Source organism: Pieris brassicae, chromosome 2 (genome assembly GCF_905147105.1).
Source record: "Pieris brassicae chromosome 2, ilPieBrab1.1, whole genome shotgun sequence".
Lineage (NCBI taxonomy): Eukaryota > Metazoa > Arthropoda > Insecta > Lepidoptera > Pieridae > Pieris > Pieris brassicae.
The window spans coordinates 10562536-10585616 of NC_059666.1; the positions used below are offsets into that span (position 1 = coordinate 10562536).

A 23081-nucleotide genomic window follows, 5' to 3' on the forward strand; every position below is an offset into this window, starting at 1 on the left:
GTCAACTTGTAAAATGAGCAAATGTGTGAAATGTTACGGAAATTCCCGCGGTTAATACTTTGTACAATTTTCCTGCTTTCAATATTAAATTAGTTTCTCGTTTACTGTAATCTCAATAAATGCAAGTATATTAATATAATAACCGACAGCTACTGTACTCGGTTTCTGTAAGGAACCAATCGTTATTTCTACGAATATTTTTCTAAAGCTGTAATACTTTCGATTAGTATAGAAACTGACCGTAATAACTTAACATTTCTTACTAACGAAACACACAAAATAATAACAATAATATTCAAAAAACAAAACATTATGGAAAGACAAAGAAGGAATAAAGTGCATTTCAAGTGTGAAATGTGTGCGTGCTGTGGTAGTTACTGGCCCTGGCTAAGCATTATGCTGTGGAGCAGACGTGTTCATGCGATGCCATTCTGCCATAGATCAAAACAGTTAGTTTGCGCCTCAGACGCAATACTGTCTAATATAAATTTTACTACTATATATTTTTTTAAATACTCGGCCGTCTTTTATGTGCTTTAGTATCAAATAAATTATTAAATCATAACATCGGATGTGTATGTGAACCGAGTGGACGAACGACTTAACAATTTCCATTGTTTTCCTAAACAAGAATAACACATGCGCACATCATCCACAAAGCTATTGTAAACAATACTAATTACTAAATTTTTCATGTTTTTTACAGTTTTTGGGTAATATTATTTATTTCGCAATCCTACTGCTAACATAAATTATATAACAAAAAACAATTATACTAAAGATATAGCCAAAGACGGAGATATAAAAAAGGTTCATGCATAAATGAAAGGAAAATTGAATAAAATTTATTAAATACGTAACACCTAATTCAACTGTGCTGTGTGTGTAAGTGTGTATGGTGGGTTGTGTTAAAGATGTAGGTGATTTAGCTCTATGGATATTCTTAATACTCTTAAGCATATTCCGCGATAGCTTAAACAAGTCATTAAACATAAAAACTTTCGTTCAGCTATGCAATATAATTTAACGTCTCCAACTTACAAATCGTAATTGTAAATGTGATATGTTAAATATAGCATTTGTATTTATCGAATTGCAGCAGCAATGGCCTAGTGGCTTCAGCGTGCGACTCTCAACCCTGAGGTCGTAGCTTCGATCCCCAGCTGTGCACCAATGGACTTTCATTCTATGTGCGTATTTAACATTAGCTTGAACAGTGAAGGAAACCCTCATGAGGAAACCGGCTTGCCTATTAGATTAACAAATCGACCTATTAAGCGTCTAAGTGCGGAAACTGACTCCACAAACCATAACCATAGATTAACAAATGATCATGATTAAGATACAGAAATCTTAGGGCCTGATCTAAAAAGGTTGTAGCGCCATTGATACATTTGTTTTATTTTTATTTACCTAAATAGAATGTGTTAAAATATAATTTAAAGTCTTAAATATAATTATAAAAGTTTCGCAGACATTTGTGTCCGTTCCTATTTTGTTAAAGCAAGTACTTAAAATAATTATTTCACCGAAATAAATACATACGGGTTAAAATATATTTATAAAAAATAATTTATAATTATAACTATTAAAATTGAAATACCTAAAGATTATTCTAACAATAATCAGACATACAAAAGGATGTGGCGACACTTGATAATCGTAAGGGCTGACACAGTCGATTGAGTTAATTAAAAAACACTTGAAGTGGCATGTTTTTATTTTGCAGTAAGTAAGTGACTTATAGATTGGTAAAATTAGGTCATAAGTAATAAAGAAATAATTTATAACAATGCCAAAGCTAAAACGAGCGAGGGCTGTACACTTTAAAATCGATTTTTCCTTTCAAATTTTTTTATAATTAAATTTTTCTTGTACCAATGTATCAATGTGCCGAGCGTTGGCAAGCTTTTATAAATAAATAAACGCAAGCAATATTTTGCAAGAGTGACTATAGTAAATATATACAAAAGAGATATTTTTATTTATTAGTAAGGAAGTATTTTTACTTTAACAAAAACTCGAGTAAAAATATATCCTTATTCTTATATAAACGTAATATCCAAACAAAAACTGACATCGTCTTTATGAATTAAATTTCTATCTGCCAGAATCAGAGACGAGACTAAACGTATGTCAATGTCAATGTGTCATAGACCGTGCGAAATTGTTTTTGAATCACACACTATGACAGTTTTACTTTCCTTTATACTTACACTACAAGGCCGTGAGTTCAAATGACTGAATTCCTGAATGACGCGCATGGTTTAATAATTTCGAGTAGATATGTAAAAATATTCATTTTCAAAACTATACATTTGAAGACAAATATTGTAGATTATATTATCAACACAATAAACAGATCTGTAATAATATAGAAAGCCAAAATGGACATAGACGGAAAGGAAATTCCGATTATTATTATTTTTTATATATTTTATATAAACCATAAAAACGCATACATTCCGGCCTAAATGACGTAAGTGAAGCCATAGTTATCTCCTCCGGTGGTCCCTTTATTCTGCCCACGAACGCTCGCGGTTAATATAATTTATAGATCATTACTGAACATTCCTTTAAGGCTATCAAAGCTTTGTTTTGTCGCGATTTATTATTCATGTGGTTTATAAATTTATGCGTGGGCGCACTATTGTTTAGGTTAACCACTGAATGCGTCTTTACATCAGTGTAACAATTCCATTCCACCTCAATCTACAAACACGTCAATGTCAAAAGACAAAACAATAAAGAAGTTATATAAGCAATTAGAGCCAACAAAATAAAGTTCACATAGCCTTTTTTTACAGTAAGAGCACACCTACTTGCTATTTTAAAAAAACAAGAAAAGAAACCAGTGCCGTAAGAATATTTTATTATTTATTTATCTCTATGGTAAATCTATTTATCTCTATGGTAAATCTATTTATCTTTTAGAACTGGGCCTCAGATTTCAATATGATTTTTTTTATAATAGGCAAGGAGGTGTTCAACCTTCTGTGCCTGACACTCGCCGTCAACTTTTTGAGTCTAAGGCTGGTTTCCTCACGATGTTTTCCTTGCGAGGACGAGTTAAATTCGCACATAGACGGTCCTTTGGTTGGACATCCGGGGTTCGAACCTAACATATGAGGGATAAGCTACACTGCTAAAAATGGAACAAACATTTATACGTAAAAGTGATTGACGTAACAATTATCATTTATTAATCCTTGCACAATTGTAAGAGATATCTCAATACTAACTTGATTATGCGGTGAGACACGAGAGGTGACAGTCGTGAGAAGAGCCAGCGCAGACGCACGAACGACGTTTGCTTCGCCATTCTTTGAGAACACGTCCAATGCGTAACGACATAAAGACTCGTCGGAGATATCTAGAAAATTAATTTTTTATTACATATATTCTTTTATAGCTAACTTCATTATAATTATATATTGTTAACTTCCAATAGCGACAATTTCGTATATTCTATGTCGTTCCTTATCTTGTACGTCCTGGATTTGGTCCAGGTATGTTCAAGGGCTAACCAGCCAGACTTCACCATTAATTTTTCACAATTTTTTATTGATATTTATATCAATCAAGACGGATACAGACTGCATCATGAGTCAACTTTTGGTTCCACACAGTTTAAATTAACTCATTTGGGTTTTGTGTATATAAATTAAGTAAATATAATATATATACTTTAATTATTAGCTAGCAAATATACGCTAGTCTACTAACAGACGCGAACAGCGACAACGTTGACATACTGGAGTTATACTTAGGGCTAAGTCTCGTCTCTAAATCTGTGAGACGTGGGTTCCTTACTTGACGTAGACCAAAGATCTGATATTTTTGGTCCGTGATATTTATAAATTTTAATGTAAGGAACATCGTAACAAACAATACTATGTGTAGTCCGCGGCTTAGAGCGTGATTATATTAAGAACCCAACGAAAAAACTGTTTCCAGTCGGTAGCTGCATATAGTAAGATTAGAGACCTAATAACAATAGCCCGTTTAATTACTAATCATTACACAAGTAGAATATATAGCATCCTTATATCCTGGCTCTCTTCATTATCGTTGAACGGATCTCCTTGACGAGTAAAGGCCTCCTCCAGCTTTTACCAAATTTATTTCCACGGCTTACTTTCTGCTAACTTTTATATTTCATCTATCCATAATTTTCTTTAGGTAAAGGGGAATTGCGTTTTTAAGATTTATTATTCCAGATCATGTCAATTTGAAGAAAAATAAGAATACTGAACTATGAGTTACGCATAAAAATACGTTTACGCATATCGTATACATGTTCTCAATTACGTTCAGTAACCTCATATCCATGTATTGTTATCAGTATTTACAAGTCACTCCACATTACAACTATAACTCAACAAAAAATATCAAAACAAATCAGCATGGCAATCCATTTTGTAATATATATTTTAGGTTATCGTATACCCAAATTGAGCCGAACTATTCAATTCTTAAAAGGCCGGCAACAACGTCGATCAATGTGAGTCCATGGGCGGCACTTAACATCAGATGTGCCTCCTGTCAGTTTGTTATGTAAAAAATTGACGTCACGTAGATAATGAGGCAAGGTGCATACACATTTCTCGTAAACACTTTCTGTACTAGATACCTGCTGACCCACGACAATAATTCCTACGCCTGGTCACGTGGTATCTTAATTTTATAGGAACAGTAAAAAATTGAATTGCTGAACGTTGTAGTAAGCTGTATTTTGTATGAAATATTAAAGTGACAAATATAACATTCACTTACATTGCAATATCTGTGGTATAAGTTGCGTATAATATACGAGCGCGGCCGTAACTTGTAAAGCGGCTGCGCGCAACTCCGGACGTTGGGCGTCCACACATCTTATTACCGATTCAGTCAAAAAACCATCGCAGTATTCTCCCCATCGCTGTAACAATTATAACGATTATGAAATGATCACAGCATACGTTGATCTAAGTCAACCAAAGTGTCATAATTTTATAGATATGACATATTTCAATATCGCCGGAGTATGTACCAAAAAAGTAATTCTAATCCTTATCAACGTTAACAATCAATCAATCAAATACTACATATATAGTATTATATATCATTGAATTTTGATTAGTCATAGTAATTGAGCAAAAGCGTTACTAAACTGGATTTGCTATGGATGCGTAGAACTAAACGTTAAATTTTTGCTAATGGCGTCTCTCTGCGTTTTAAGGTGTATTTGGAATGAATGTAATAATATTAATAAAACCTTTTTATTAATGGCAAATAGGCAGTGCCAAATTTCATCTATCGTTAGTCACCACACTAGAGACTCCCTGTGTTGTGGGTAACTATATAGCAAATAGCTGACCCGGCAAACTTCGTTTTGCCATGTATATTATTTCCAGGAAACATTTTATTTAATTAAATAAACCTAACCTATCTACTATAATAAATAGGGATTGATCATAGAGGGGTGATAATTAAGGGTTGTGTGTATTTTTGTATGTATCATAAAAAAATAAAAACAAAGAATTCTCAAAAAAATAAAATATAAAATTTTGGTATGGACGCCCCTTATCACTTAGGGGTTTGAGAAATAGATAGTAGCAGATTCTCGGACTTACTGAATATACATAAGAAAATTCATAAGCATCGGTCGAGTCGTTTCGGAGAGGTCTGGGAACAAACATTGTGACAGGAGAACTTTATATATATAGAGATTAGTCAGTGGTACGTCACGTTTAAAACGAATAAAATCATAAGTGTGACGATAGTGAAATTTGTGTATCCCAAACTATATGTACAATGAATATTTTTTGTATATTTATCACTAGATTAAATGAGACACAGCTATTTTCACGTAAACTAAGCTATATTTCTAATAAAATGATAAAAATGTATAGGAAATTATCGTAACAAGTATCAAGAGTATGGATTTTGGCTATATAAGACTCTTATCATTGCATGTTGTTTGTCGTGTATCAAGATTAAATAGATATAGCTTATGATATAGATGAGATATGTTAGAAAACAGCAAGCACTAGTTAGAATTGAGAAACTACTTCACGCGCTATTACCAACGGATCATATATAGTAATAAAATTAAACATCTAATTGATAGTATTGTTTTTTGTTAACATGGCTTTTACACATTAAGAAAACATTTTTTAAACGGATTGAAGCTATGTATTATTAGTTGTATTAGTCACCGTGACCACGCACGATGTAAAGCACGCGAAACGTCGGAAAATATTAAATTTAAAATATAATATTTATAATAATAATACATAGCTTCAATCCGTTTAAAAGGTGATTTTTTAATCTCATTGATATCCACGTCTTCGTAGTCGGCTAAAAATAGTAAAAATGAAAAAATATGTCATTAAAAAATAAGGTTTTTGAGACAATAGTTGAGCCTCCTCATCTAACATAGCTACGGATGCCCATAGCCTCTCATAATAATAAAAAACCACTTAATGCTATCAAATTTCAAATTACCTGAACTGGTATGTTATGTATCTTGATTTTCTTCAAAACAGCCATTAACGCGAGCATCGCATCCAATCTACAGGCTTGACCTTTCCTTCCAGCGCTGGATGCACAGCCACTTAACACCCTAGTTATCATCTTTAAGCTGTATAATAAGGCTTCCTCGGAAAGATCACAGTTAGAGTGCAAGGCATACCTTATACAACATAGTAATTCCTTGAGATACCCTAGAACAAATAAAAAACTGTAAATTCAGCAAAAACGTGCTGCTCATGTGCTCCATCTCCTATATTCCTTCTTGTTCAACCCTAACACTCCTACCTATCTCAAAAATGAATTAAAATTTTAGGGATAACTAACTTTTAACTAACTTAACGTTTAACTATAGCTTACGCTCTTCCGAAAACTATACCCTTGAAATCCCATCTCATAACTTCTTCTTCTTGGCGATTCCTTTAAGGTCTCTGCAGTTAGGCTATGGAAGTCACTTCCCGTCCCTATTCGCTTAGCTCCTTCTCTATCTTCCTTTAAATTTCTTCTGTACAAACATTACCTGTCCACATCGTTTCGCTAACTTTCTTACTAACTACTAACTGATGTGAGACTTGTCTTAAGTTATCGTGATTTCTGACTTTTGACTTTTTAATTTTAATGTATCATCTTTTTAGTTTAGTTCGTTTCTTTTGTTCCTGTTTAGTTTTGTCTTTATTACTGTGTATAACATGTATTTTTGCACTTTTTGTCTAGCTTATGTAATTTAATACATTTTTCTTTATTTTATTTTTCTTTACTCACAGTGGTTGCCTGGAAGAGATCGCTCCAAAGCGATAAGGCCCTCCTTTTGATTTATTAATGTTTAATTTTTTTATATTGTAATGTAACGAAGTCTTAATAAATAAATAAATAAAATTAGCTTATAATATGTATTTAATGAAATATTCAATATTTTTTATGAAATATATATAAACACTTTCTTAAGAATCTTGCTACAACCGCCCATGTGTCATATTTGGCTCGAAGTGGGATGGTCGAGTCCTACTCCGACTCCGAATAGAATATAAAGGCAGTTGTGGCACAAGCGCACGGGCAAATCCTTTGTTTAACTTTGAAGATATACAGATCATGTAAAGTACAGTGAAGAAATAAAAGTAAATTGAATCAAGTCATTATTGGAATATTGAATTTCGTTAAAGAACTAGATCAGGTCTTGTACACAGTACTCTTATAACGATATTACGCGATTTCAGTCCCTCGTATAACGCGGGGCTTGCACACGTTATATGTACTGTGACATTTATAACTATTTGTACGCACATATTTCGTTCATAACAATCTTAATATCTGATTTAAATCGAGAAAAGTTACACGTGAATCATTTGCATATTTTGCATACACGCACGCTTTGGGGTCATATAACGCGTTATGCGATAATACTCATACAAAGCGTTTCTATAACGCGGAACCCATCTAACGTGTTATAAGATTATTGGTTTGTACTTGCCGTGAAACATTAATAAATACAAATTTTAAAAAAAGGTTATTGTAAAATGCTTAGTACCGCGTACGACTAACGTGTCTAAAGTCCCGGATAGGCGGTATGGCCTGTTAGACTCAAAAACATACATACAGGCACGTACCTAATATAGTCTAAAATTAAATATCTTACCCATACATACCTAGCATATGAAAATTCTTCAATTCAACCCGTTCCAAACATGCAAAGAGGATCTTCAGGAGACTTTCCATCTTGCTGCCACTAAACCCATCTTCCATTATTATACACCGTAGGAGAACTTTAACTATGTATATCCTGAGTTGTATGACGTCTATATCTTCGCTGGACGTTTGTTGGGGGTAGAGACGGTCTCTACTCAAAAGTACTATTATAGTTGCTTCGTTACTGATAAATGATGATTTTACCCACGACATCGTTGCTTCTATAACAAATTGACAAAAGACATCATGATGAGCCGTGTCGGTTTGGATTATGTCGAAGGATTTAAGTCAGTAAATAGCCTACATAAAGCTATGCATCAAGCATAAAGGAGTATATGGACCATAGATTTGACACCGATTGTAAATAATTTTTAACTTTGACATTATTTTATCTTCTTAATAAGATATTGTAAAAATTGATATGACATTTGCGTACCTATTTATATATGGCTGATTGTGTGGATATTTGTAGTTAATCGATCTGATTGTGTCACTATCTTGGCAAATAAACAGTTATTATTATAAGCTTGATTCAGAGAAGCGTTGGTCTACTGCGCGTGCAACACGTAATTATTGATGCTGCGGTCCCCAGCTGCGGAACATGGTCATTTCTATGTGCGCATTTAAAACTCGCTAGTATGGCGAAGCAAAACGCAAGGAAAGACCTGCGTCAGGGACGAAAGGCTGATCACCTACTTGCCTATTAGAATGACAAATGCTGCTGTGATCTCTGGCAGAAGGACCAGCGCTGTGGAACAACTCTGCTCCTCAGCATAAAAAAATGTTATCTCTATTATTATTCTTTTTTTAATCATTTTTATTTTTTGATTATTGTTATTTTATGTGTTTTGTTAGTAATAAATGTTATGTCTATGTCTATATCTAATCGACCACAAAACAGACACAGAAATCTAAGGAACTTTAAAACGACAGGAAAAGTGCCTGCCTTTTGTTAACATTCTGCCAAGCGTTCAAGAATGCAGCAATGGTTTTTAAAACTACAAACATTATCAACGATCTACTTGTACATAAAATAAATCAAAACAGAATTCCTTTACAAAGTGACATTGAATGATATCATGTATAAAGTATTTATGAAGATAGTCGTAAAATACTTCGAAACACTCAAAATTTTAGCAATCACTTTCAGAATGACAGAGAGATTGTACACATAGCGGGAATTTCCACAGTGAATATGTAAGATAAATGTGTATTGTTATCAAAAATTTTAAGAAATAACATGACATAGACAATTTTGATATGCCTTGCCTACATAGATTTTTTAAGCATATTCAGTAAGTCTGAGAATCACCTACCCTTTCTTTTTCTTCTTTCTTTCAAACCTTTCAAACCCCTAAATGATAAGGGGTACTTACACAATTTTTTCTTTTTTTGCATTTTTTATTATTATTATTGGTGGTATTAAAAATACACCTCCACCACCTATTATTATTTTTTCTACACTAATTATTTACATGACCAAATAACGTATATATGTATTTAGATATATATATCTAAATATGTCGGCTAGATATACCGTTTCAAAATATTAAAAAAATACTCGTCAAATGGTAAACCGCGCTCGGGATTTTACAATACTTGAAAAACACATCTATAAAATTTTCAAAGTATAGCTTAGACCCCGAAAAGTTTTAGTAACATACAATTTTCAAAAAATCTAATGCTGCCACGATGTAAACTAAAATGGATATATATGTTATAGCGAACATGGATAACTAACATTAATATAAATGTAAGTACGTAAGGTAAGGGAATTGTAACTCATACTTAAAAATACTAACACTTTCGTAGCGTACACACTTATAACGTAATTATAAATTTGAAGCCAAAATACATATAGTATATTATTTATGTAAAAGTAAATAAAGTAATAAGCTCTTTGATGCTCTTTTGATAATCCCCGAATAAATCACTTTATGGGCATCGAGAGAAGAGTTTACTATGTATACGCTTTGACACACTCGCAAAGGCTTCTTTCTGGTGCGCAGGCGGCGGTAAGAAATAATTTATGTCCCGCCTGCTCCTTTGCTAGCTGTAAAAGGAAATAAGCCATTCAAAAATGAAAACTGACCAATATTTACCTGTATTAGGCACGCTGTCCATATAAGCAACGATGAACTGCAACAAAACTATCAACAGATCTGTGTCACGCGCAGACGCTGGTGGCGATATTAGGAATCGCTTCAGATTCAGCCATTTTAGACTTCCAAACTCTTCGGGACAGACCGTAGACGATGACATCACATGGATATAGCTGAATAATAATTTATTTATTACATATTTAACTCGTTACTACATCGTGTTTGAACACGCAGTTAAGTAGTGGAAATTGATCACCCTTATTCGTATACTATAAATATGTATTTTTTTAATGTTACTAAAAAAAAGAAGTGGACATAGGTTCGATCCTCTTCTTTCCAATTTCTTTATATGTGCGCATTTATCATGAGCTCAATTGGTAAAGAAACTGGCTTGTCTTAAACCCAAAAAAGTCGACGACGTGTGTCAGGCACAGAAAACTGATCACCTACTTGCCTATTCAATTTACAAATGATCATGAAACAGAAATCTGAGGCTCAGACCTAAATAGGTTGTAGCCCCACTGTTTTATTTTAATTTTTAAATAAATTAATGTAATAAAATAGATTACGCTCAAAACTAACGAACTCGTAAGACTTATCTGAGCGTCATGTTAGAGATTTTATTTATGACAAGGAGCAAGCTAGTCAAATCACATATTTATAAACTCATATAAAAATGTGTGCATGTACTAGTGTACACACGTAAGAAGTGAAACTTCTTTATTTTTCAAAAAATGATCTACTATATGCAACTTTACAGAAATAAGTTAAATAAAATAAAATTAGAGAAAGTTTAACAAAAGGCTTTTATTATGATAGACATACGAATACAATTTATTTTACCTTATTACTACTAAGATTATTACAAAATGTCATTAATTGCATTAGAATTATTACTATCATTGTTATCGTTATTATATATTTTTGTTATTAATGGCTTCGAAAAAACCGTGGTAGTGACAAGAAAAAGACGGCGCGTAACGGAAAAATGTGACGGTAATTTTTTTTCCGACACCGATAAAGAAGTTTCACTTCAAAAATCTTTATTGTGAATAAGGGATGGAAGAAACAAAGAACAAATGAAGGACACAAACAAGGCACAAAACAATAATCACTAAGATACACTTAGTATGTAATACAATAGAACACTAACACCCATTATATGTGATTTTTATTGTAGTAAAATGTACATTAAAATAGCATAAAAAACATAGTGGAATTGTTTATGTAAAAGCGAGTACATAAGCGATAAATAAACCCAATTATTCTCATATCTGAGTTTAGTATGAGAACCCCCTTTTGAGGGCTCTTTGGACGAGAAGAAAGAGTTTTGACATGTTACTAACACTTCGCAAGTACTTCAATTCCAGAAGCAAAAGAAAGAAACAACCAAGTCTAGTATAAAGAATGGCCGAGTTGTTACAACTGGCGGAAAAAATGCTCTACTCAAAAAAAAATTTAACTACTGTATGTATGAATAAGTGTCTTCTAATGTGCTCGATTTGAAGATATTTATTTACGTATACTTTCAAGATAACGTAAAAACCAGACATATATGGCAAGTTCGGCTCTGTACTTCGAGAGCTAACAACGGCTATGGTGAGAGAACGTTGAATTAACTGCGGTTAATAAATGTACTATTAAAGGAACATAAAAATCAAGTTGAATAATCATTTTCATATGCATTTGTCACGCTCCTAACAATTCTGCTATTGTTACAGTAATACAAACCACAACGGTTATTAAATATAACATAAATTTATTCAGATTGTAATACTCTGTAAAATAAATTAAAAATTCTAAATAAGCGACCTAAGAGAAATTGAAGAACCAACCAATAATCGCAACAAACACAATAGTAACATTTCATTATTAATTAAAACCAATCACAGAAGACCTACCTCTCCAAGACACACAGTGCTTCGTTAACCTGCATGTGTGTAGTAGCATTCTCCAAATTCAACAGCCCTTTCGTACAGGAGTAGTCCACACATGCGGACCTAAGTAGCTCCAAATCGTGATCGTTGAGACCCTTGTTAGATTGAAGCAAATGTGGTGAACCGCGTACTCTTTTGCCCCCATTGAGTACCCAATGCCATCGTATACGGATGGCTGTACGCCATTCCGTGTCATTGAGAAGCCAGTCTGGAAAAAGGTGTTTACTTTATATGACTTTCTCATTTTTTTTAGGCTGAAGTATGGTGGAAGCGCCAATCTCAGGAAATGCTGGTTCGATAGCTTTATAAGTAAAGTGGAACACGCACAGAAGATTTACATATATTAAAAGATCTGGTACAAATTAATTATAAGTTATTTGACAGTTTGAAAAATAAAGTGTTATTGACGGCAATATGTGTATACCGTGACTATAAAAAACGTTATGTAGTAAAAGCTATTTATCAAAAATTAAAAATATTAATTTTTATTGTCAGTCACGTGACACAAGGCGGTCGCTTCGAATATAACGTAGCTTGTAGCTTCGCCATATTAATCCTAATACTATGTTGGAGTTTCGATAAAGACTGCTTTTAACAAAATTCAATATGTGTATTTGTGTACTTAAAGAATGATATTAAACACTTTAACTTGACGTTATTGCCTTTTATAAATCATCGGAAATGGTATTTAATCTTGTCAAATATTCAAACAGTCCTTTCCAGTTCATACCGGAGCTGTTCAACTGACAACTGGGTTCCGATCTACGTCTATGAATCCTACTACGACATTAGGCACGAGTTAAAGGCACGGTCACTGCGCTAGCAAAACATTGTTTTTCTGTATGAAGTGTGTGTGTCGAATCGGTAATACTGTTACACGTACAAGCTGTAGACAATGTTTGTGATAACACGTGCAGTTGCAGTCAAATATAAAAATACATACATTGAAAACAGACCTTTGAGACCAAGATAACGATTCAACTAACACAAGCAATTGTATTTGATTATAAGTATTTTCAAATAAATGTTTTTTTAGAACTATTGTATTTTATATCATACTAGCGGACCAGCAAATCAAACAAAACACGATCCAAGCGCTCTACCAGCTCTAAGCTATTCGAGAGTACCTAAAAACCAGCAGTAAGGTTAGGTAGTAGGCTAAGGTATAGGTTCCGCCTGCAGCGCAGTCTGCCGGGCTGATTTGTGAATCAAAGATTTGAAGAGGCGGGAAGACTCTGATTTTGTTTAAGCAGTAATTTTAAATATAAATTATTATTTGCTGTTTCAAATGTTAAACTTCAGTTTTGTTTAGTTTAATTTTTTTAAATATATTTTGTCTATAAATGTACTTGTTTTCTGTTACATATATATTGTTAATCTATGTAATATGTTTTGGCTTTCTGTATAAACTAAGTATTTTTTATAATGTGTATGTTAGCTGTAAGATTACTAGTAATTAAATAAATAAATAAACCATCCAGGGCGCCACCCAAACGCATACAAAAAATTCATTCAAATCGGTCCAGCCGTTTAAAAGGAGTTCAGTGACATACACACGTACAATATATAAACAATATAAACACGTAAATATAAATGTAACACGTACAGTATACATAAAAAAATTAATTAGATTGAATTATCCAATTTATTTCAGGTTAAACACATACCCACAGATCCATGTTCGGCATTAGGGCTGGTAATCCAATATGTGTTGACAGTAAATGGTAAATTGACACGCTGAGTCACACTCGAGGGCAGGGCTGGCACTATCTGCCTGGAATCGTCCAGCTCTTGTAAAACGAACCCGGCCCAAGCCAGTAACCCTAGTACTTGTGCGGACATTGTGACGTGGCTTTCGTTGGAGGGGAACACGAGTATAGCTGAAAAATATGATTTTGAAGGATGGCCATAGAAATATTCTTATATTTACAATATCACGTTCATAAAATTTATCCTACATCTTTTTATGGAACAGGGCTCGCAAGCGCGCTGCCAGCCTTTTACAGATTGGTACGCTCATTTCTTGGAGGACACTAAGTCGAATTAGTTCGGAAATACTTTAGTGGGCTGGTTCCACATAGGCTGGTGCTCAGCAAAACCGTTTAAGAAACCCTCAGTTATGGAACGACGGACGTCGAGGTGATACGGGTGGAATTTCATATTCGCCTAGACTTCCGATGATAACACTCAGCTGCAGGAGTTCGAACAACTCTTTTGAACACTCTCCATGGTAAATGGGGTAGAAGATGCAGAGAAACATGCGGCACAATTTGCGATCCTTACCTCTAAGCAGGAATAAGGGTAATTCAGCCATTTTCGACAGCTCATGTCGGGCGGCAAAACAAATGCTATTCATTACAGAGACACAACTCAAAGCGCACTCAGGGAAGGCTAAGTAGTCATCAACTGTTAGGGACATTCTGAAAAAATATTTTGTCATTACTTTACAGAACTATGAAAATCGAATTCAAAGATTATCATAGTCCGGCGACGCACTCGCTTGCTTTCCAGTATTGAGTGTACCTGGGCGACTTACCTTAGTGTCTTATAAATTTAAAAAAAGTTCTAATAATAACAATCTAATACCTAAGCAAGGCATCAATAATTTTGACCCCATCATATCGTACAAAGGCATCGTGCAGACCCTGCTGCCTCATCATCACGGCCAACTGCTGCAAAGTACTTCGACGGAGAGACGGTTCCAATGTCTGAGAAGTGCCTGCCGGCATATACTCCGAACCGTCCAGAACTAAATCCTGTTTCAGTACTTCCAGAACTTGTATTAGACCTGTAGTCTGTAAATGAATTGAAATTATGAGTGTGAATATCAAAACGCACAAAACTCAAACATTTATTTTTATTTAACAGGGGGCATAGGGGCAAGTGTCTATCTGATGTTAAGTGATACCCATGGACAGCGACACTGCCAGAAAGCTGCTGAATTTTTAAGAACTGGTAGGCTAGAAGGACCCTAAGTTGAATTAGTTAGGAAATTCTACAATGAGCTGGTTCTACGTTTGAGCGAGTTTCTCCTAACAACATTTATACAACGAAATCGTAATGTCTTCTAAATTCATAAACGATCATTTCCATGTAAATAATCGACTCTGAAATCGCAATATTTGTGGCATCGAATAAAGGCGTCCAATGGATCGGGTTTGATTGACAGTGTCACGTGTTACAAACGATAAATTTAAATAAAACATGTTTATTTAAACCGTGATGTCAAATTTCCCTTTTATTTTAAAACGAAACGACCTAGATCAGCCGCTTGTCTAATAATAAATAATAATAGCGCTACAACCTTTCTTGGTCTGGGCCTCAGATTCTGTATCTGTTTCATGATCATTTGTTAATCAAATAGGCAAGTAGGTGATCAGCCTTCTGTGCCTGACGCACGCCGTCGACTTTTTGGGTCTAAGACTAGCAGGTTTCCTCACGATGTTTTCCTTCACCGTTCGAGCTAATATTATGCGTACATAGAAAGAAAATCCATTGGTGCTCAGCCGGGGATCGAACCTACGACCTCAGGGATGAGAGTCGCATCCTGAAGCCACTAGGCCAACACTACTCCAAGCTAAACAAGCATCCGCTTGTTTACTCCGATCTAAAAATGATTTAGACAAGAAGCAATATTTTTTTATAGAACAGGGGTCAAACCGGCTCACCTGATGCTTATGCATCGCTTCCCATGGACACTCTTAATGCCAGAGGGCTCGCGAGTGCGTCGCCGGCCTTATTAGAATTGGTATGCTCTTTTCTTGAAGGACCCTAAGTCGAATTAGTTCGGAAATGCAGAGGGAGCTGGTTCGACATAGCGGTGGTGCGTAATTTATATATTTGTTAATTTTCTAAACATAAAATGTTTAATCTATAATTTTAACTTACCGACACCTTCCTGTCAGGTGAACTCGTTTGATCCACATTAAAATCCTGAACCTCCACCCGCCGCAAGGCATTTATGAGGATGTCTGTCCGGAGTGTCTCTTTTGGAGGTAGATATTTGTCGTCATCTAAGAAAATACAAAAATAATGATGAAGCGGTGTCTGGCAAATTATGGCTTTTTTTTAAGAAGAAGATGAAATAAAAGAGAAAGCAGGGGAAGATTGGAAAATAGTAGCAAAGATGAGAGACACATGAATTTTGAGGCCGGCCCGTCGGAGGTAGTGTATATATATTATATATAATAATCTTTATTCAAATCCAGGCTATTTTATTTTTTATATATATAAATATACATATATAGGGAATTAGTATTAGACATGACATTTATATCCTGCGCTCCATACCGTACATATGTGTCCGCAGAGAAATAAGTCAACTTTCTTATTCGTTCGAGACTCTCATTATTATATATACTTTAGGAAGTATATGTATACAATCAAATTGTGTATTCATACAAGACTAAACATGCTATTAGCTCACCTAAAAGTCCACATAGAGAATGCGCCGCATACATTTGCACAGCTGGACATTTGACAAACGAGAGACGGACTAGACCCCAAGCCATTTCGGCTTTGGACACTCCCATACATTCCACTATGTCCGCTTCGAGGGATTTGCAAATCGCCTTACCTGAAACGGAATTACTAGTTCAAGTTCCGGACATATTATTATTTATTTTATTTATTAACAGTTCGTTACATTACAATATAAAAAAATGAACATAATTAAATCAAAAGGAGGGCAACTGGCGGTCTTATCGCTTACGAGCGATACTTCCAGGCAACCACTGTGAGTAAAGAAAAAAAAAATAAAGAAAAATGTATTAAATTACATAAGTTATTAAATTAAATTAAAAGCAAGTATTAAATTGCAAAAATACATGTTATACACAGTTATAAAGACAAAAATAAACAGGAACAAAAGAAACGAACTAAACTAAAAATATGATACATTAAAATTAAAAAGTCAAAAGTCAGAAATCACGATAACTTAAGACAAGTCTCACATCAGTTAGTAGTTAGTAAGAAAGTTAGCGAAACGATGTGGACAGGTAATGTTTGTACAGAAGAAATTTAAAGGAAGATAGAGAAGGAGCTAAGCGAATAGGGACGTTAAGTGAATTCCATAGCCTAGCTGCAGAGATTTATTACTGTATATATTTTATTGTTAAATTGTGATATTGGAACACTAAATGTGTTAAATTTATACGGCTCTGGTTCACCATTGATTATGTTGTTTTTTTTAAGATACAGGAGGCAAACGGGCAGGAAGCTCGCCCGATGTTAAATGATACCGCCCATGGACACTGACACTGCCAGAAGGCTCGCAAGTGCGTTGTCGGCCTTCCAAGAATCGGTACGCTCTATTCTTGAAGTTAAATCGGTTCGGAAATACTTCAGTGAGCTGATTCCACATAGTGGTGGTGCTCGATATGATCAGATGGTACTGTGACTCAGTTTAAACATTCGTTTACGTTCGATTTAATTCTATTTTGAAAGGTTTGAAGCGAATATCACAACAAAATTAAGGTCGTTTAACAGTTTGTTGGTTTATTTGTAATTTTAGTTTACAAATTATATATATATCGTAATATTATCTCTATGAATGCATTATAGATTCGATTTCCTTACCTTTACATATCACACTAGGGTCAGGGAGCCACACCCAAGAGGCCTTATAATATCAGGAATATAAAATTTAGAAGTTTTATTAGGTGAAACTTCTTTAGGCGTATGAGGGTAGGTCACGAAGATGTGCGTTTTTGTTGAAAAGGGAGAGAGCGATCGTGACCAATTGAGAGAGAGTGAGAAAGGGAGATCGAGGAAAAATACACGCTATTGGTTGATCTATTTATTTAGAAGTTATTTGTCTATATACTTTAGATGGCAATTCTGCCGTATAACTTCTTATGAAATAAACGCAGATTTTTTATTAATTTGTGTTATGACTAGCTAACCTGGCAAACGTCGTTTTGCCATGTATAGTATTTCCAGGAAACATTTTTTTAGTTCAATAAAAATAACCACCACTATAATAAAAAATAGGGGTTGATGGTACAGGAGTGACAACTAAGGTTTATGTATATATTTTTGTATGCTGTATCATAAAAAATAAGGTTTGAAAGATAGCTAGTAGTCGATTCTCAGAATTACTGAATATGCATAAAAAAATCATAAGCATCGGTCGAGCCGTTTAGGAGGATTACGGGAACGAACATTGTGACACGAGAATTGTATTTATTTAGATTAGCACATATACAGTGTGTAAACATCGTGAATATACAAACACATGGAGTGATCATATACTGGTATATGATCGTCTACTGGGGCTTTTACCTTAGTAATAATTAATTTGCAAAGAAAAACGTACGTAAAAATAAGTTTTTTTGCAGGAATGAGACTTTTTTAAAAACATTGTCTCTGCGCTGAGACATAATTGAACACGACAATCTAGCCTATCTTAAGTAATAAGTAATTTAAGTCTATCCCAATTTACTAAAGGATATTTAACATAAAAAAGTATCCAATAACACTTCTTACAGTCTCTAGTAAGGGTGAGACACTCTTGTTGCACTTGAGTTATGACATTTTTTTTATTTACTTTCGATATCCGAGCATGCATTTGAGTAATTTTTTATGGCACAGAAGGCATAGATAAAAATAATTATCATATATAATACTGTATCACGCACCAAGTTGCGTTTCGTGAGCTGCGTAGACGTGTAAGAGAGGCAGAACGGGCATCAAACTGGCGAGAAGCCTCCACCAACATTTCTCGCTGAGAACTAGTCTCCCGCGGAGTAGGTATAGCATTACTTCGGAAGCACTTTCCTGAACCTGAAATTTGTGTCAATACAGATTAATTATCGAATAATTGGGGTAACGGGTCTTCAATCTTTTGAGTTGATTGAAAAAATATTTTGATGAATTTAAGGAAATTTTAGGAAATGTAAATCAATGCAGCTAGGTCTAATTAAAATATAAAAGTTAAATTGAGTGTTACAAAGCGAAGTTGAAGTCTTCTTTTCCTGCTTTATTTATTACAGCGAGTTATTATTAAAATTTCTCCTAATTTAAGTTCTGGCACAATTAGATTTTCCCGTATATTTTGATTTTAATTTGCATATGTCTTCCCGTATTGTGCTTCCAGTTCGTGTGATGGAGTAACCTTACATGTGTTTCCAATTAAAGAACTAAACAGATTACGTCTACTCACAATACGTAGAAAATTATTCATTTTCAGTTGGAAAGTACTGAAATATATGTTATACCCGATTCTTATTTACAAAAGAACTTTGTTAGTGGTAAAAAAATATTGTTATTTATATATTTATAGGAGGTAACAATATACCTAACGGTGAAACGGTTCTCTCGAACGGTGAAGGAAACATCGTGAGGAAACCGGCTTGCGTTAGACCCAAAAAGTCGACGGTGAGAGTCAGGCACAGAAGGCTGATCGCCTACTTGTCTATTAGATTGACAAGTAATCATGAAACAGATACAGAAATCTGATACTGACCTAAAAAGGTTGTAGCGCCACTGATTTATTTAATAAACAGTTTTGCTCTCGAAAACCTTACGAACTGTCCTATTCAGTGAAGTGTATTTTTTTTTTAAATGTGTGTCAAAACTATCTTGGATTTGACGTACGGAAGTCATACTTGCTGTCTTGTCTATGAATCTAACCCTCAAAGTACTAGTGTACAGATTATAATTTTAAGAAATAATTTTTACTCACCTCTTCATTACTACATGTCAAGCCATGACAGCATATCTCAGTTAGAACACCAACGTCACACAACAAATTCAAACTCATTTCATTTTCTGACTTAAACACTTCCTTAACCATATTCGCCAGTATTTTATAGAACAGCCCTTTAACCCAGGGGATGCTATGAGCCATAAGCGATAACGCTATATCCCTTGCTACTGACCAATCACTGCCATCAACCTTCTTCGCCATTAAAACCTCGGCTATGTCAGTTAAAAATCTCTCATTTCTATATATATGAAGCACTGGTATGGAATTTTTAATTGTTAATAGTATATTTTGGCTATTCCCAGGTTTCTGCATAAACTCCACCGCATGATCCATGCTGGTGAATATTTTCTTTAGTTCTCGGTATCTGCTTTTAAATTCTTGGTCAACTGCTGATTGTGCACACTGAAATGAGACATATTACTTGGGCGTTAAGATTTAAAATACCACATTGGTTTTAAAGGAAATACGTTGAGATAGGTGTGTGTACGTTATGCACGTACGCGTAAGTGAAGATGAAATATTTAGAAATCATATATTTAAAATATTTATAGATGTATTTCTTCTCTTTTAAAAGAACTGAAAACCACATAAATAATTAAATAAATTGAAAACAATTATTATCGACGAATATAGTGTGATTTTTTTTTATTTTTCGAAGGTATTATACACTACTACCAATTTCTTTTAATAGCTTTAACTACATTACAATACAAGAGAGAAAAAAGATTATGTCTAGATTAATGTTTAATCCACACAGATTTTGAGATCTAGGCACAAAACTCACCTGTAAAACAACAGACATTCGCTTATTAAGCTCTGGATAAAAAATATCGATTCCCGGATCCAAAAGACCTATTTGTAGAGCTTTACATAAGGAAGTTGGCGGAAGAGGAGATTTCCTTGCCCAATACAGCAATTCAGCTGCACATGATAAAAGTCTAAACCAGGCTACTCTATGCTGTAATCGCTCTTGGTCTGCCTGGTACAAATTGCTGTCAAATAATATTTTCAGTATTAAGCTTTGTGGCATTACAGTGTCTCATAATATATATTTTATTCATAAAAATAAATATCGAAAAATAAGAATTCGAACTTGTTCGAAATTGATATATTTTTTATTAACAACCGGCGATCGCCATATTTGACTTATATACGCTATCAAAACCACGGCGAAATGTTTTTGATAACCCAAGTTGAGATCTTAATTTTTTTTAGATTTTTGCAAATTTAAATTATTACACAAAAGGCAAAGTTTTATCAAAGTTTTGTCAATTATTGCCGTAGTTCCCATACTAATTGTTTTCTTATCCTTGCGACTGACTGAAGTTCGCGTCAAGGATATATATACTCAGGGTTTACCGCTATACTGCTGCTATATATATAATATATGCGTTATACTGCTATAAAACTATGTATCAACGGTCATCTGCCTCGTACTCGTTTGTTTTTTTTATTACAGTGTAAATACAATTTGACAGAAAGAGCCGAAAGATTACTAGAAAAAGATATACTGATTTGCTTTGTATGAAGAAAGAGTATAGGCTATCCACGTTTTTAATAAATGATCTAAACAACACAAAAATGTTTCAATTAGACTAAAAACTGCATGCCACCAGTTAACATATACAGTATCAGATATTGGGCTAGATTATGCCATTATTAAGTCCACTATCAAAAAACATGTGTACAATTCACACGTGGCAGAAATGAAACCCTAATTTGGTTTCAAAATAATGAGACGAATGTATTTTTTAAGTTTCGTATCAATTATTATTTTTGATAAACACACACACACTATATATAAGCAATAAGAGAATATGATCAAATACACACTAATTTAAAGTTTACACACTTTATAATGATTCCTATCTAATTTTCTACCACGTTAAATCTTATGAATTTCTGTGTCTGTCTCTGCATCGTTTTATCGACTTTCAAATCACAACGATACTAAAGAAGTTGTCACTTCAAAAATAATAATTAACTTACTGATACTTCATTAAAAGTTCACCCAACATCCGCATTGTCATGCAACTTTTATGCGCTATATCCCTTTGAATCTTCGATGAGTGATCCGTGACCCAAAACCTCTCATCCACAAGGTCCAAGAGTAAGTTTGTAAGTTCTTCAACTAAACAAATACATAGACTTAGCTCCTTCTGAAAAAAAAAATTCCATCTCGTATTTAATATTTGTGTATTACATTATCTAATCTGCCTGACAACCATACTTTAAAAATAATTATTCATACAGATACCGGCAAACATCTTGAACAAATGTCTTTGGCTGCGCAGAAGCGATTTTTAGGTATTACTGGGAAGGGGGGGCGGCAGAAGAGTGACGCGTCGATCGCGTGATTGGTACATCAGTTGAAGTTTTTGTCCCCCGCTCCCTTGTTTAATGCTCAAGAAGTTTGCCGGTATCTGTATAAACTTTGAAATGTAAAATTTTCTTTTCCTTTGTATAACAAACATATTATTATTAAATGAGGCTTTATTAAATCATTCTATGCTAGGACTAGGTAAAATAAAAATCCTAGTAGTTAAATATTTTGCCGGTGCATGGCACTCGACATTGTATCAACGTTTATGCAGGCGACGAATCTTTGAGGATATCAGGAGTGACTGTTCTAAATATTGTATATCTTCTTTTATAAAATAATGACGTAATAATAATATATACATAATATAATGAGTAGCTGTTGCTTAGTAACTTTTGTGAAACAAAAAACTTGGCTCCATTCTACAACCTTAATTTGAGATGTAGCAGAAATTTTAAATGAAGAGAATTTTGTAATACAATGTGTAAAACAGATTGTGCTTGTTTACGTGCCTGACACGTTTATAGCACGCTCATGGCATGACACGATGTTTTGACAGCTTAAATCTGTTTCGTGCTCGTTCACTCACCATAGTCAAAATTTCTTTATTAATAGAATCAATCTGTACACTCTTTGCCATGATACAGAGAACAGTGTGTGCTGTATCTAATGCAAATATTGGTGCAGGCAATTGCCGCAATGCTGCTAATTTATCCTCATTTGGTGTTATTATTCTACCCACTATTTGTTCCAATTCCACATTCACATTATCATAGGAATCTCTGTTGTCATGCGGTACCTAAAAATTAAATTTAGCA

General features: G+C 34.1%; 1 protein-coding gene across 3 annotated transcripts in view; it reads right to left on the reverse strand.

Moving 5' to 3' along the window:
* The window catches only part of LOC123717817 (rotatin-like), a 41602-nt gene that overhangs the window by 16164 nt on the left and 2357 nt on the right, over positions 1–23081 (reverse strand). For all 3 annotated transcript variants that reach the window (XM_045674052.1, XM_045674035.1, XM_045674042.1), the window contains exons 7-22: positions 22853–23062; positions 21933–22102; positions 20728–20935; positions 19920–20345; positions 18874–19018; positions 16662–16811; positions 16124–16248; positions 14822–15030; positions 14519–14655; positions 13903–14115; positions 12200–12443; positions 10299–10471; positions 8157–8417; positions 6490–6707; positions 4777–4921; positions 3243–3373 (exon numbers count right to left, since the gene is read on the reverse strand). In XM_045674052.1, the coding sequence (XP_045530008.1) occupies positions 3243–3373; positions 4777–4921; positions 6490–6707; positions 8157–8417; positions 10299–10471; positions 12200–12443; positions 13903–14115; positions 14519–14655; positions 14822–15030; positions 16124–16248; positions 16662–16811; positions 18874–19018; positions 19920–20345; positions 20728–20935; positions 21933–22102; positions 22853–23062 (3165 nt within the window). The remainder of the gene's footprint in view (positions 1–3242; positions 3374–4776; positions 4922–6489; positions 6708–8156; positions 8418–10298; positions 10472–12199; positions 12444–13902; positions 14116–14518; positions 14656–14821; positions 15031–16123; positions 16249–16661; positions 16812–18873; positions 19019–19919; positions 20346–20727; positions 20936–21932; positions 22103–22852; positions 23063–23081) is intronic.